The sequence below is a fragment of the Zootermopsis nevadensis genome, unplaced genomic scaffold, assembly GCF_977971745.1.
Source record: "Zootermopsis nevadensis isolate Lab colony 2312 unplaced genomic scaffold, Znev_1.0 Znev_ptg000010l, whole genome shotgun sequence".
Classification (NCBI taxonomy): Eukaryota; Metazoa; Arthropoda; class Insecta; order Blattodea; family Termopsidae; genus Zootermopsis; species Zootermopsis nevadensis.
Genome location: NW_028259142.1, coordinates 10,165,969 through 10,182,311, shown reverse-complemented (window position 1 = coordinate 10,182,311; position 16,343 = coordinate 10,165,969). Strand labels below are relative to the sequence as shown.

The following is a 16,343-nucleotide window of genomic DNA, read 5'->3' as shown; positions in this document are numbered from 1 at the left end:
TAAACAATGTAAACCTTGAAATAAATTAAACCTTGGATACTAATAACAACATTTAACAAAAGTGTCGTACATTCAAAGTAATAGGTCACAAAACTTCAAATGATACATTAGTATTCCATTAAGTGTTCATTTAATCCCTTAAAGAACCCACAAATCACAGTAATCGAAAATAACAACGAACCGATAATATGTAGTGCAGGTTTACTATACTGACTCTTGCAAGAACAGTCGGGAAAACATGACGAGATGAACAAGTAATCTTCGAATTTTCTTCTGTAATGCAATTAAAAAAGACGCTAACAAATATCCACGCCCCGTTCAGAATCCGAACTTGTGATCCCTGTGTGTATGCCTTAAAGACACGACCACTAAATTCGACACTTTTCAAATAATCTATACAATACGGTAAATAGTAAGAGGATGGATTAATAACGACCATAAATAAAGAACAATAAACCGACGAACACATTCCCTGATTTTCACGGAACTCATTAAGATGAGAACATTCATTATCCACACATCTTCATCTACAGCTAAGCGTTGGACATTAGCAACTTTGGATGAAACATATGGGATTTGCTATTCTTTTATTGTAAACCCTCTTATTGGAAGAAATGGCTACGAATGTTCCATTGATCTTCAATTTTTTTCAGAAAATCTGCTGCCCTGTGACAGAATTCTTTAATTATCTGCTGAATAATTAGTACAGGGAAACTTACGAATCTACTACAATCTCGTTTTTTTTCTGGATCACTTATAACGAGTAGAAATCGAACATAAATAACATCAGATTTCATTGCTGCAGCCTGAAGCTATGTGAAACTCAAGTAAGGAGTCTAAACTATGAGCAGTCGACATAATAGAATATCACAGCGAGCATTATACACATATCTTTTCAAACGCTCTGTATTGTGCAAGATTTTGGACATACTAGTAAATTACCCATCAAAAAAGACGGGAAATAAAAAGTATTAAACACACATTGGCATATTACGTCGTGTCACATAGTAAGAAATCATGATCTCTTCTGATCAAGCGGCAATTTATCTTGCGCGGTTGAATAGCATGACAACAGTTTAATGGGGAGAAGTTTCGACCGCTTTCTGTAGTACCGTTTGCAGCTGCTTTTTGTCTGCAGGAAGTTCGTCCACTTCTTAGGTCCAAAACTATTTTCAGTTTTGTCTTAAGATTAGTTATGCTTTTATTTTCGTTGAATATTTTTCGCCCGATGACATATCTAAGCAAATGATTGGTGATCAATTGCTGTTAAGTGATTTTGGGCCTGGTGGGATAATATTCCTATTATTTTTTTTTAAATCCGGTAAGCATGGAACAGACGTTCAAGGTTATCATCATTATGTTCTAAGGAACAAATTTCCTCTTGCTACCACAGACCAGTTCCAGCCCTGTTACTGATTGCCACATTCACATCACACTTTTCTATCTACTGTATTACACTGCATTTAAATGTTTATCAAGGCATTGTAACTTAACGCTGTTTTATAAACGCACTTGTAATGTTTATAAATGGATCTTCAGCTCATCGATTATTTTAGATGCGTACGCACCCCTAAGGAGCTGGCTGGGAACAATTAAAGTCACTCCACACGTCACTCTGTCTGCCTCTCCGTACAATTTCATGAAACAACTCGTGAACAGCTGTCTGGACTTTCATGACATTTACCTGCGCTTATGGGCTGATGGAACTAGATGCGGAATTTCCAGGCTACTTCGGTTACCTGTGTTAAAGTTCATAGGTCAGATTGTGGCCAACGCGCCGGAATTGTTACGCCATGCCTATATTTCCTAGTTTATTCTTATAGCAACCGAAACATGGAACTAAAACATGTATTTAACCTGTCTACAGATGGAACCAGACACCCCTTTAGATGAATGCCAAATAATATTAGCTGAACAATAAGAACAGAGACACCCTCCTTTACTGCCCATTCTCATGTTATTTGAACGTCTACTCATTTTATCTACAACAAAAGACAGATTCCTTTAATGCGCAGATAACCAACTCCAATTCTGGTGTGACCACTTAATAGTCGCTCAGTTTATACGGCGATGTATGTTTAAATGCTAAATGTATGTAACTCTTCTCTACGTTTAAAATTTCTGAAGTGATTAGTATATATCTGATCATTATCATTAGAAGCTTTATATAGAGTGATTCAAAAGGTTAAGGCCAAACTGAAGGAGCGTATAGGGGGACTCAGAGAGAACAGGAATCCATGTCCTCCGAAGTTATCCTGAGTCAGTCGAGGCCATTGAAATAATTTGGTTTGTAAGATTGCTAATGTGATCCTTGTACATTAATAAAAAACAAAATTAAGGTAGTAGGAGAATAGCAAAGTACGATTATTTCAGCGGTATGTCATCAGACTTCCCTACCTTCAATGGCCTGGACTGACTCAAGATAACATCGGAGGACATGAATTCCTATTCGAAAGTTGTTCTCTCTGAGTCCCTCTATACGCTCCTTCAGTTTGGCCCTAAATTTTTGAATCGCTCTGTATAATACGTTTCGAATGTGTTTCTTATACTGTTTCGTTGGGATAAATCCTTTTGGTTTAATCAATATGCGGTATATATCTAATCATTATAAAACAAAACATTAAAATTCTCTGTTTTTGCTTTCTTCTTGGTATTTCACATTAAACGCAGTAAAGAAAAAACACAGCCATATTTCGTTGCACTAGAGATACCAATTTCCAACGGATTATTTGAGAGGAACGGAAAGGATTCCGATAAAGGAGAAAATAAGCCACACTAGGCTTTTTTTTTTTTTTTTTTTTTTGCTTTCTTCTTGCCAACTTAATTCATTTCCCCCTCTTGTTCCACTCTGTTGCTTTCCTTTTCCTAACTTCCTGCCGCTGAGAAATCTCCTATCCTTCCTTTCATTTCTTTCGGAACACATACTACAAGTCTATTCCACTTTACAGACTGTTACTGACTCAAAACCTTGTGACTAAAACCTGTTACTGCTAGAGCGATAAAGTTCAGACGGGTGGTACATGTAGCAAGCACGGGGAACAACAGATGCATCAAGAAGCCTGGTTATTATTTAGGACACCTGGGAAAAGATGGAAAGACAATACTGAGCTTAGAGAACAATAGCTATTAAGTATCCTATTAAGCGTTAAGCACTGTTGCCTGTCCTGCTTGCTGTAACCATTATTAATAATGCACTTAATTATTTTACGAGCAGTTACTTTGAACGTTGCCATCAGCATGCAAAGTTTCTGTTCCACAGACGGAGCTACAGTACAGTTACGTTTCTAGTACAAGATGGCAGCGAATTTAATATATTTCTACAATGTGTTTAAAGTATGTTACGGCTTATTTCAACACACGGTTGTCTCAATAAACTTCTCCGTGTTTATTTGAGGCAAAAGTTTGGGCTACCATCCAAAGCAAGCTTAACAATTAATTATTTAATTTTATGTACTGTATTGTACTATATTTCGAAGATAAAGATTCGTCTATCTCAGTGTTTCAAGAGAGATTTTCTGACTTAAGCAGACCTACCTAAATATCTAATTTCCGATATACCTTCTATAAGCCTTGTTAAAGAAAGTTGACCAAATATGTTGTTCTCTTTTGGAACTGCATTAGTACGTCGATCTAACCACCATGATTTACTCTGAGTTTAAAGTACACAACAGACGAAATGATAACTGAGGCTCTGGGCTTGACGAAAGAGGTTCGATTTCCGCTACAGAAGCTGATATTTCTCATCGTCTCCATTTTACCAATACTGTGAGATCTGAACACTATCGGAGTCAAGGCGTCGAATTAACACCATCTGGTGACAAGTACTGTAGTTTTACTTCCCTGCCATCTATACTCTCTCATGGCAGTCTGTATACTGGAGTCACGTCGACTGCAGCAGACAGTCAGCAGAACTGCCATTTAAACATGACCCAGCTACATAAACGCGGCGTGGAATTTTGCCCTGTACATACTACGATTATCGCCCGCTTTATTCGTCAGATTACCGTACATTCGACACGACTGTTACCATAGCAACCCCCTAAATTCACATGTACACTCACTGGCAGAGTCTGTCTGAAAATTATATGCTTAAACCTCTGAACGTAATGATAAAACGCAGCATGGATTACTGAGTATTTGGACTTATCCATCGTCTGGTATTCCAAAGACACAGAACGTTTCAAAGACCGGATGTCTTTGTCCTCTGGTGTCAGGTGGGAGGGGCAGCTATTCTGTTGAGTTAGTTAAAATAGGTGCTTCTCTTCCTCATACCTGAAGACGAAGGCATCCAGTTTTCGAAACGATGCGTGTTTCACAATAACAGACGATGGACGAATCAAGAAACTCAGTAATCCACATTGTAAAACACCGTCAGAACCCTTCAGAATCGAGACAATGTGTGTACAACTCTTTATCATGTTGTAATTATTTCTATCGTGCAAATCACAAACACGAACATTTTTTTAAACCCTAATCAGCAAACGACAGGATCACATAGTACTATAGGCTTTTAGGGTAATAACAACAAACTACGTTAGAATTAAGACGCCTTCCAAACAACGTAGGTGCCCGACAAACTGTAAAAAGCCCTTACTCCATTTCATCTCCCCATTTATCCATCAATTCAATCTACACGTAGCTGGCAACGAATTCACAAAAATTCAGACTGGGAAATGAGTCAGAGCAATAACAAATGCAATCCGCTTCGAATCCATTCCGATAACAAAAATAACTTGTAAGATTTGAGGTTTTCACAGCGATGAGTATGAAAATTTCAGTTTCCTGGGATGTGTAGTCTGGTAGATGACGGAGGCAGTATGACCTCTGAAACGTTGGCTAACATCAACCAGACCACAGCGCAACAACCCGGAAGACAGAAATCTTCATATTCATCGCCCTGATGACGGAGGCAGTATGATCTCTGAAACGTTGGTAAACATCGACCAGACTACACAGCGCAACAACCCAGAAGACAGAAATCTTCGTACTCATCGCCCTGATGACGGAGGCAGTATGACCTCTGAAACGTTGGTTAACATCGACCAGACTACACAGCGCAACAACCCAGAAGACAGAAATCTTCATACTCATCGCCCTGATGACGGAGGCAGTATGACCTCTGAAACGTTGGTTAACATCTACCAGACTACACAGCGCAACAACCCAGAAGACAGAAATCTTCATACTCATCGCCCTGATGACGGAGGCAGTATGACCTCTGAAACGTTGGTTAATATCGACCAGACTACACAGCGCAACAACCCAGAAGACACATCTTCATACTCATCGCCCTGATGACGGAGGCAGTATGACCTCTGAAACGTTGGTAAACATCGACCAGACTACACAGCGCAACAACCCAGAAGACAGAAATCTTCAGACTCATCGCCCTGATGACGAAGGCAGCATGATCTCTGAAACGTTGGTAAACATCGACCAGACTAGACAGCGCAACAACCCAGAAGACAGAAATCTTCATATTCATCGCCCTGATGATGGAGGCAGTATGACCTCTGAAACTGTGGTAAACATCTACCAGACTACACAGCGCAACAACCCAGAAGACAGAAATCTTCATCGCCCTGATGACGGAGGTGGTATGACCTCTGAAACGTTGGTAAACATCGACCAGACTAGACAGCGCAACAACCCAGAAGACAGAAATCTTCATATTCATCGCCCTGATGACGGAGGCAGTATGACCTCTGAAACGTTGGTAAACATCGACCAGACTAGACAGCGCAACAACCCAGAAGACAGAAATCTTCATCGCCCTGATTACGGAGGTAGTATGACCTCTGAAACGTTGGTAAACATCGACCAGACTACACAGCGCAACAACCCAGAAGACAGAAATCTTCAGGAATAATTTGTTCTGGATAAAATGAGAATAAAAGGTGATATAATCTGGCCATTAAAGTTCGTTACACGCCTAGACGATTTGTTACATAAAACACGAATTTATAGGAAAAGAAAAGGAGTTTGAGAAAAATAAGGTTAAAGAAATTAAACAGAAATATTCGGAGGTTAAAGTACTGTTCTGTTACCTATCTCATTTGCCGAAAGTGGAGATAAAGACAGCTCATGTTCGAGTTCCTACCAAAAATCGATACAGTGAGAACATTTTCGTAATCTCCTTTTCTTTGCCTCAGATTAAAGAACGAGAGCTCCGACAAAGTAGGAAACTAACGAAGAATATCGCAACGGGTACTTGCAATTAAAATGCAGTGAAAACGTCGTATGAGGTGTCCATGTTCATAGCTAAAGCTGGAAAACCTCATACAATCGCTGAAGGACTAATATTACCAGCTGCTAAAGCCATGGTTAGTGCAATGGTCGGAGAAAAATCAGTGAAAGATTTGAATTTGGTGTCACTGTCTAACGGCACAGTAAACAAACGAACTGTGGATTTCAGACAACGTAAGAAAAACAGTCAGAATTATAGCCTACAAGGTGGATGAGAGTATGGACTTAACAAACAAATCTCGTGTATTGTTAAGTTAGATACGAAATTGAGGAAAAAATAATTGAAGATTTATTGTTCTGCCGCTCTTTGACACATACCGTTGCTGAAGAAGGGTATAAGAGTTGGAATTAATTTCTGACGTCAAGTGGAATTCAATGGTCGAAATGCGTAGGAATCAGCACAGATAGGGCAGGTGCCATGTCTGGGAGACTAACTGGACTCATTGCACGAATAAGGGGAAATATCCCTTCAGATATATGGCATCAATGTTGCATTCATTAGACACTAAGAAGATGCCAGAAGAATTAGGCGAACATCTTCGCTAATTTAAATGCACTCAACTGGAGCATGCAAGTAGATGGCATCAGAATTTTTAATGTCAAAGGCAAGATCGAGGGAATGATCAAAACGCTGAAACCGTGGGCTCGTCGCTTATCAAAATGAAATTTCGATTCTTTTTCAAACCTAAAGACCTCCCTGGAATCTGCTGATGAAAAATTATCAAATAAATTCTTGGAATTTTTTAGCCAGCGTCTGCAAGATCTGCGATGGAATTTTCGCGAGTACTTTCCACCTCGAGATGAAAGTAGAAATTAAATTAAAGGTCCGTTTAAAGTAGATAATGACAAATTAACGGGACTGACAGCAGCAGAAGAAAATGGCTTATATTAAATTTCTATTGATAGTGCACTGAAACTTCATTTTAAAAAAAAGTCTCTGGCTGCATGTACGAAACGGATTATCCCTAATTATCGTAAAAAGTAACTGAATGTTTTAATTCCATTCCCCACAATCTATTTATGTGAAAAAGCTTTCTCAGCTCTTTTGAACCTAAAAAATAAATATAGAAAACCTCTTTATAAATTTAGAATCTGACCTCAGAATTAAACTCTAAGCAATAAAACCAAATTCTGAAAAGCTAGCCGCTGAGATGCAGCATCAATCTTCTCATAAAAATTAAAATTCCGATTTTTTGTATATTTTTCGCATGTGAATTAAATAAAATATTTCGTAACTGTGTATTGTTTGGAGACTCAAATCGTAAAAATGGCTCATGGGTCCGCGGGTTCCAGTAGTGATTCAGTGGGGGTACGCTGGTCTAACTTCATTAAATTCATCTGTCAACAAAATTTACGATTTCGGTTTCAGTTTTCAATAACCGTTACTTAATGACAAACAAATACAAGTAAATTAAAGAATCGACATTACAGGTTCATTTGTTATATTTTTTATTTTATCGTATCAAAATAGCTGACTTTGTATTTCAGAGCGCGCATTATCATTCGCTGAATGATCTTCTTCTTCTTCTTTTATTCTTTCCCGGTACCCATACAAGTATTATGGCGCTGTGAATATTATTTCAAACGCGTTGATCTTCAGCCTGTGCTTTTCTAACCACTTTCAAGGCTGCAGTGTGTCACAACCTATATCACAACCCGTATATTCAACGCCGTCAAAACCTAAACTATCATCAAGTATACCTGATCAACACCTTTAATTGGTAGGCCTATATATTATGAAATGAACTCGCCGATTTTACCCTGTTCAAGAAACAAGACATTAATGCAATCTAAAAACACAAGAATGTTTATAATCACACCACGCAAAAATTTGCTGATATAAACGATGACACTAAGATAGATTTATCTCTGAGCCCTTCGGTTTCCCCTACTACTATAATTTCAAAGATGCTTCATATTAATTCATGTATAATCTGTGTGAAAGACAATTAGGCGGCCGCAGTTAGACGGAGACACATTTTTTACACATCATAAAAAAGATGGGGCACAATGTAATGGATTTGTAACTGGTCAAAATAGTTGCGCAGTGATTAATATAGATTTTAGGTCTTTCCCAACCCTGTTACCGCCACAGTAATTGTCCAGTACTGCCTTGGGCAGTTTATTATTAGCTTACTTCAATACAATAAAAGTACATTTTTCTTCCAGGTTTAGAGGCGTATCATCTATAAAATTACCTATAAGAGCACATTTCCCCCTAACAAGGTGGTCAAGTCGACACCACAGGTGTCGACTACCCTGACTGAATACCTCTGAAACGTCGGTAAACTTGTACAAGACACATGGCGCAAAACCCCAGAAGACAGCCATCTTCAGACTCACCGCCGTTAAAACCTCAAATCCTACTTCTCTTCAGTTGTAAGGCAAGCGGCGGGTGTAATTTAAAAGGGACACGGCTCGCCTACTACGCAATCATGAAGGCTCTTAGCCAAAGCTACCCCAACCCTTCCGGGTACAACTCCCAGACACCCATCCAACCAAAGTTTCGCAAAGGACACATTGTTTGATGAGATTATCCTCCCTCCAGCAGCAAAATTCCCTAGTCTCAACACGTCAAGGCCTTCAACTAAGACAAAATCCCGTTAGCGTATATCCTAAGTTATGGTTGAAAGGCACCGTATTCCGGGTCCAGCTACGCGTTTCGTACGCAGAAACGGTGTAACCTAGAAAGGATCAACGCCTTGCGCTTGCGCAAGACGTCTCCCACAGTTAACTTTTCGGATGGTTTTCAGCACATTTGGTAAGTCTTCCAAGTTTCGAATGGATGAGTAAAGCAATTAAGAAGCTGTTTAACAGGATATAACGCAAAGGCCACTAATTTAACAGATAGCAGAGATGTGACTCAATTACTGTGTAATAAAGTAGATAAAACGACAATGAGTCGTTATTACGTGACAATCTAAATGGTGATACAACCATGCACTGATATAGCAACATTCTGCAAGAATACGGCATTAAGACAAGGGGCAATTCTCTTTTGGAAAATTACTAGGATTCTATGTATAATTTGAGGTTTTCACAGCGATGAGTATGAAGAATTCTATCTTCTGGGTTGTTGCGCTGTGTAGTCTGGTTGATGTTTACCAACGTTGCAGAGGTCATACTGCCTCCGTCATCAGGGCGAAATCTACTAGGATTCTGTTCCGTGACCAAAATGCTTCATAAAATGGAAAGTGTTATCATGAATTCTGAACGCCCCTAGCTGAAATAAAAACTAAAAATCACCAACACACCACGCCATCGTCAACATTAGTATCGATCGCATGAAAGCAGCAAAAATCTCAAATAGTGTAAAATATCAGCGGATCTCTTCAACATAGGGTTCATTAACTTACTTATCTGCTTATTCACAAAATAAATAGAAAATTGTACTGCAACGTACATATTTTCCACTATTATCATTAAAATGCATGGACTTGCGTTTTAGATATTAAATGTCTTCTCTGCTGATTTATTTGTTTGTCGAAAACTGATTCTTGAGCGAAGTACGTAGATTCAGAGGGCCCTGAGTTCGTAATGCAAACTGATCAATAAATTAAATATCTAGCCTATGCTATAATATCTGTTGACTTGTTAGTTTTAAAAGAACAAACAGTAGTAAAAGTTGATTCCACTCATCTCACTTACATTACTTTAGTTTAACATCACGTGTTCTTAATGTCTTCTTTAAGTAATGTAGATCAATAACAATGTAGCTCTGTCTTAGTATTTTTTGCTCATACACACTGAATCACAAGATTCAATCCTGGTGATATTAAAATATTTTATGCAGCCTTTCTGTTCTTATTTTACAACGTAAAAGCATACTTTTTACAGTGTCCTGTATTTCTTGAAAGTCTACATGGCCATGCATAACTGTATGGCCCTACTGTACAAGTGGCGCTAGAGTCGCTGCCACCTCACAAGTTCGTTCATTCTCCACGTTGGTAGTACGAATTATAGGAAATCGGAAAGTACGAATGGCATAAAATCTATACCAAATTTCATCCAAATCCGTTCAGCAGTTGTCAAGTTGAATCATGTGGACAGACGGACGGACGTTAGCCCCTTTATGTACACAATACTCAATGACGGTAACTGTTATTTAGAAGTTAATAAGTTCTCTAATTACCAGATTCAGCACGAAACACTAGAACGCTGACCTGCCACTTCGCACAAATTTCTGCGTATTTTGAAACTAATATTAAACTTGGATTTCCCCAACTCCACCTTCTAAATTCAGTAGGGACTTTAACAGCTGACCCAAAATACAGTGTTATCCAGAATGTTTGTGAATAACCTGAGATATTGAACAAATTTCTGCATGCCTTATAACAAAACTTGCGTAGAATCTGAGCGTCCGCAACGTTCAAAAATCACTGCCGACTTTCACAGTGGACCAAGCACTATTTGAAACAAAACAATTTACGAACAATAACCTGAAATTATCTACGGACTTTCACAGTAGGCCTAAATCATAACGTATTCTCGATTAATGTTTTAAACGCTGATAAATCGACTTTTCGTATCCTGAATCAAATACTATTCGATCTCAAGGGCGAATTAAAAATCTATTAATCTGTCTACGCCGGTAAGTTACTGATACCGATACTTGCGTAAAAGGTAGTTAGTATGCCCGTCAAACGATCTGTTACGGATTAACCGATGTCAAATAGTTCGATATAAATCAGTGAATCGTTTTCTCAGTCTCTTAGTTACAGAAAGCTCGATCACATTTTGATGGGCAAGGTAATTTAATGGCTCTGTAGGATTGTGTGTTACTTACTAACAATTCACAGAAGAAACCCACAAGTGAACATTACAAAGGAAACTCAAGACAGTGCAATTTCCAAGTGAAGGTACGATTGTCCTACCTTTCCCGTGTAGTTGCTGGCGGTTGGAGTCCGCTTTGAGGTTCTCAGCCGTGTGGACAAGTTCGTCCAGCTGCGGCTTCTTCTGTTCCAGCTCCCGCAGGACGTTCTGCAAACGAAAGACACAAAGTTACACACCACAACACTTCCACTGCACTCACTCCACACTACGGTAACGTGGACGTATCTCTGGGCTAACGCACGAAACCACAGGGAAACAGTAAGTAATACGCATTTTTAGCGTCGGTACCAGAAGATAAGTGGTCATCTCGATGATCATGCTGCCAATATTCGCCCTTAAGTATCCCGAGGTGCCGCATGGCTATCAGACGGGGTAGCTTTAAACACATTCTGGACGTAAAAATTGGCAATTCCTCTTCTGCAAATGGAACTCAGTCTACTTACTCACAATTACAGCTCTTACGTGTCACTCTAAGATAGAATATACATTATGAACATTCCCAAATAATTCTGCCACTTTGGGTTCCAAAGTATCAAATCTGCTGTCCTCCAATATGATATCCGACGTCTGTCACGCTGAATGTCAAAACTAAATAAAATAAGTATTATGTTTCAGTGTTCAAGTGATTTTCTTGTGCGACTTTTGAAGGTGGTCACAAATCGCATAACCCCTGTCACAAGCCACAAGTGAGTTCATTATTTTCACCTCCATCCGTGCAAATGTTTGTTAAGAGTAATTTCAAGATTTATACACCCTTAAGGTTTTGTCATTTGAAGTAAAGAAGCATGCGTCCTTGTGGAATCAAACCCATGATCGCCCTTCGCCTCCTCACAAAATTAAGTCTAGTCTATCTTACGGTCGTTGTGTTTTCCGTTTCAGATTGGCAATACAATCGATTCCGGTTAATTGGGACGCATAGGGACTACAACCCTTGTCCAATTAAGCGGCTGCCCCGATTATGCCAAGTTCCACGTAAAGAGTTAAAAAGGTTTGTTCTTTAAGATTTGTTCCAAATAAACGGCTGCCCCGATTAAGCAATTTATCGAAGGTAGGCCGACGTAATTTTACAAGGCTCAACACCATACATCATTTACTATTTATGATCCTGTACTGAAGGGCGCCAAAGTTTCTGTCACCTCACAAGTTTGCACGGGGGACGATACTATTCAGTCACAAAATCATACAATGTACCGCCTTAAAGGCGTTTTCGTTTACTGTTAAGAATCCTGGCTAAACAGAGAATCAACAACGCAACAAAAATACACCAGTAAATAAAACAGGATCGTGCAAAAGCAAATATAACTGGGGAGATAAAATTCTCTTCCGAAAATAATGATGTTATGGAAGACGTCGCAGCACAACAAAGGAAGAAAAGCAGATACACGGCTTCGAAGTGTATAAAGGAAAGGTGAAATAGGAAATGCCGAAGGAAGTGAAGCAGAGATAACGCCAAGGAACAAAGTCCGGGAAAGGGAAGGGGAAGGGGCCCGCAATGCGCCAGAGAAGGGTCTCGTTAGGAACGGCGGTACAGGCCCATAAACCAACAAACAGAGCCATGTGAAGTACAGCCTCCACTGCGGCCCCCCAAGGATTGTTAAAGGCTACTTAAAAAACACTGTAGGGACTAATAACATGCGAGGATTGTGTACGGTGAGTGGAAATATCTTGCATGGAAGCGGTTGTGGCCTGTTTCAAGGTATAACAGCATTCGCTTCTAGTGTCAGAAGAAATCAAACCCCGGCCGCTACCACAACCTTTAGAATTCAGGACAGCCTCTTCATTCTGAAATAATACACGTAAAAACACAAAGACCCAATGGGGAATATTTAAGCAGGTGATTCATAAAGAATCAGCATTTTTTACGTTATTATCAAAAGACGAGAACCACGGTACTAAGTGTAACATATATGTAGAATGCTGCTAGGCGAAATTAAATCAGCTATTTGAAAAAAGAAATGCACAGTGTTATTCTGTTGCATGACAACGCCAGACCTCATTTTCCTGTCCATGCCAAGGAAACCTTTCAGGAAATGAAATTTGAAGTTTTCTACTACCCATCAGACAGTCCAGACCTTGCTCCTTCCGATTTCCATCTGCCTGCATTCTTTAAGCAGGAAACAAAACAAGCTACATTTTAACACATTTATGCAATATATTAATCACAACATATGACTTTTGCAGACCCTCAAACTTTATTTATACGTGCCCATAAATGATATGTGGTTAAAATGCCTCATGAGTTTTAGTATAATCACTAAATACTAAAGAGAAAAATAAACCTAATTTTGTTCCAACGTACCCCGGTCTCCCCTAACTTTGCAATAAAGAATCTTTAGCAAGTCTGCAGCATCTAAGCACAGGAATCTTTAAGCGAGTCTACAGGTATCAGTGAGTAACACTACACGAAAATTCACTGTAACAAAGAGAATCAAAATCTATGCAGGTCTCCATTAAGAAAGTGAAGACACTTTTAGTTTACGGTAACCAAGTGAATTACATTTACGCCAGGAGCGGTCACTGTGATAAAATCTTAATGTACATCTCCACTGAATACGTAAAGGAATCTGCATTCAAGTGTACGTTATCTAAACGATGGAATTTTTATAGATGTCTACAGTTAACAGTGAATGAACCCTTCTGTGAAAATCTACGGTAACTAAGGCAAGACATGTTTATGCAAATCACAGCAACTAAGCGAAGGATCATCAGGTTAGACATCCTGTAGTGTGATATTGTATAACAATTATTATTTACCGTCTGCACAAAGAAATATTAAGCCAAATCGTACAGCTGTGAAAAAGTTAATAACTGAAATGTCTGGTATATTATAACGGAATGTGCGTTATATTAATATCGAAAATGCTACTGGTAACCAAATCCGGGGGGGGGGTCCCCCATCTGCGTTTCTTTGCCAATTATGGAATATGTAAACAACACTTGGCTGGAGGCGTACACATGAATTTGAAGACGTGGCTGTTTTATTGCTCTAATAGTGAATATTTTAATCTCTTAACACGCATCATCATCATCATCATGGACCTATCCGGCTTAGGTCTTTAAGAACCTGTTCCATTATTGCTCCCGGTGGTGTTTTGGTCTTCCCATCTTTGACGTGGTCGGCCCAAGTGCCTCTTTCCGCCAGGTTGATATCTAAATGTCAGTTGTGGGATGCGGTTGCTGTTCATTTCTTTTCAGACAATGTATTAAAATATATCACACAGCTAAATTTTTACCTTTTAATCATAATTGTACGCCACATAACTGTCACATTAGACAGAAATATGCTGTGGATATACTGCAGCAGCTGTCATTAATATATAATTAATATTCAATAAATGTGTTGCGTAGACGGAAATATTACTTATTATAACCGAATGAGTATTTACGAAAGTCTGTATTGAATTACGGAAACTTTATATACGACCATAGTAACTAGGCGAAAGAATCCTTCTTTGTACGGGTCTGAACAATTCATGACTTGGCGTCGTTCATAAAGAACAGCCCACAGTTATAAAATCAAGTTCAAATTAAATTAATCACAGAACTCATGTGAGAAGGTGAACAACTACAAATTAAATTCGTCTTAACATGGCTCGTGTTCTCGGGCTATGTAACTTCCTATCGAGCGTCTGTTTCATTAAAGACGACACGGCGGCAATCCCAATGAGGTTTCTAACCTATGGAGCGCATTCATAATGAAACAGCTGATGAATGTGCAACAACTGTCATTATAGTCTTGGAATTTTCTCAAACACACAATTTATACTGGGATCAGGCTGAATGGGTAACGAAATAGAAGCGTCTCTTCCTAATTACTGTAACAGTAGTCAAGAAACGACGACGCCACCTGTTTAGCAAATACAATAACCTGAAAACTTTATTAAGATGTATTAATCATCAATCAAAAATGTAGCAAGGCTAATAGTGGGGTTTCAGTAGACAGAACCAGAGCGGGATGTACAAACTCTTTTCACTTTAGATTGCCTGTACAATTCTGTCCATCTTTCTCTAATCAACTAAAATTATGAGGATTTACTTCCCTATTGCACAAGAGTCACTATTATAAACACATTGCGTCTGAAGCTTAATTTAAGCAACGTGACTTCATAATCCAACAATAAGATACAATTTAGCTAATGGGTTACCGTGCTCATGCGTACGTAAAACTCAATCGAGTCAGAATTTCTTCTATCGCTTCCAACTGTGAATGTGGTAAGTCTTCTTATTTTTTCATCTTTATATCCTTTTCGTTGATGTGTGGAACATAGGGGCCCACTTTCGGAGGTTTCTTGATCTATTTAGATGGTTGGTAGGACTCCTTGGACGAGTGATCAGTCCGTCGCAAGGCTTCTACCTGAATACAAGACACCACGAAACAGGAAGACGCGGACAAACATCCGTGCCTTGAGTGGGATTCGAACCCAAGAGCACGAAGCCCACACCTGAGACCGCGCGGCCACTGTGACCGGCAATGTATTAGTGACAGTAGTGACACATTATTTTCGGAAAGAATTTGTAACTTAAATTCATATTCTGTCGACTTTACACCATGTTCGCAACTGTCGACAAAGGAACACATAATTTATGTTTCTGGAGCGTAAATCGAATGATAATGAAGTTTTTTCACTCTTAGCTTCTCTCATTTCAAAATCTAGATGGGTTTCCAAAGGAGGTGGCATACCCAATGTTTCAGTATTGTTATTTTGTGATAACGTAAAACGGGGAAAATTCATACACAGGGATAGTCTAAATTATGTTCCCGATTTGAAAGACATGCTACTCACGTTCAATGAAATTCAAACGCACAAAACTGGTACCGATGGAAAGAGAAACTCTCCAAGTTTTGTTTCAGTACATCACAGGTGTTCAATGTGAGCCCCCTTGGTAACTCGGCACACATCCAGCGGGCTGGGTGTGAAACTTGCACGGACCCGCTCCACTGTTTCCTCGCTTACTGACGGGCGGCCGATTGATTTTCTCTTATAGATGCAGCCCCTTTTCTTAAATTCGGAATACCACTTACGAATTGTATGCCCACTGGGTGGATCTGCCGCAAACGTGGTTCGGAAATGCCGTTGCACACTAATAACAGACCGGTGAACGCGGAAATCCAGGACACAAAAGGCTCCCCTGTCTTCGATGGCAGCCATTTACTCTAATATCGCCCCTGGCGGCGAAGAGTTTTACTACGCGGCAGCGAAGTATACCAACATAAACTTGGAGAGTTTCTCTTTCCATCGATTCCAATTTTGTGCATCTGAATT

The 16,343-nt window shown here is 39.3% G+C and overlaps 1 protein-coding gene across 12 annotated transcripts in view; it reads right to left on the bottom strand.

The window, feature by feature from the left end:
* Dys (Dystrophin) overlaps nucleotides 1–16,343 on the bottom strand; it is a 609,234-nt gene that overhangs the window by 367,411 nt on the left and 225,480 nt on the right. For all 12 annotated transcript variants that reach the window (XM_087346495.1, XM_087346492.1, XM_087346499.1 and 9 more), the window contains one exon: nucleotides 11,121–11,226. In XM_087346495.1, the coding sequence (XP_087202621.1) occupies nucleotides 11,121–11,226 (106 nt within the window). The remainder of the gene's footprint in view (nucleotides 1–11,120; nucleotides 11,227–16,343) is intronic.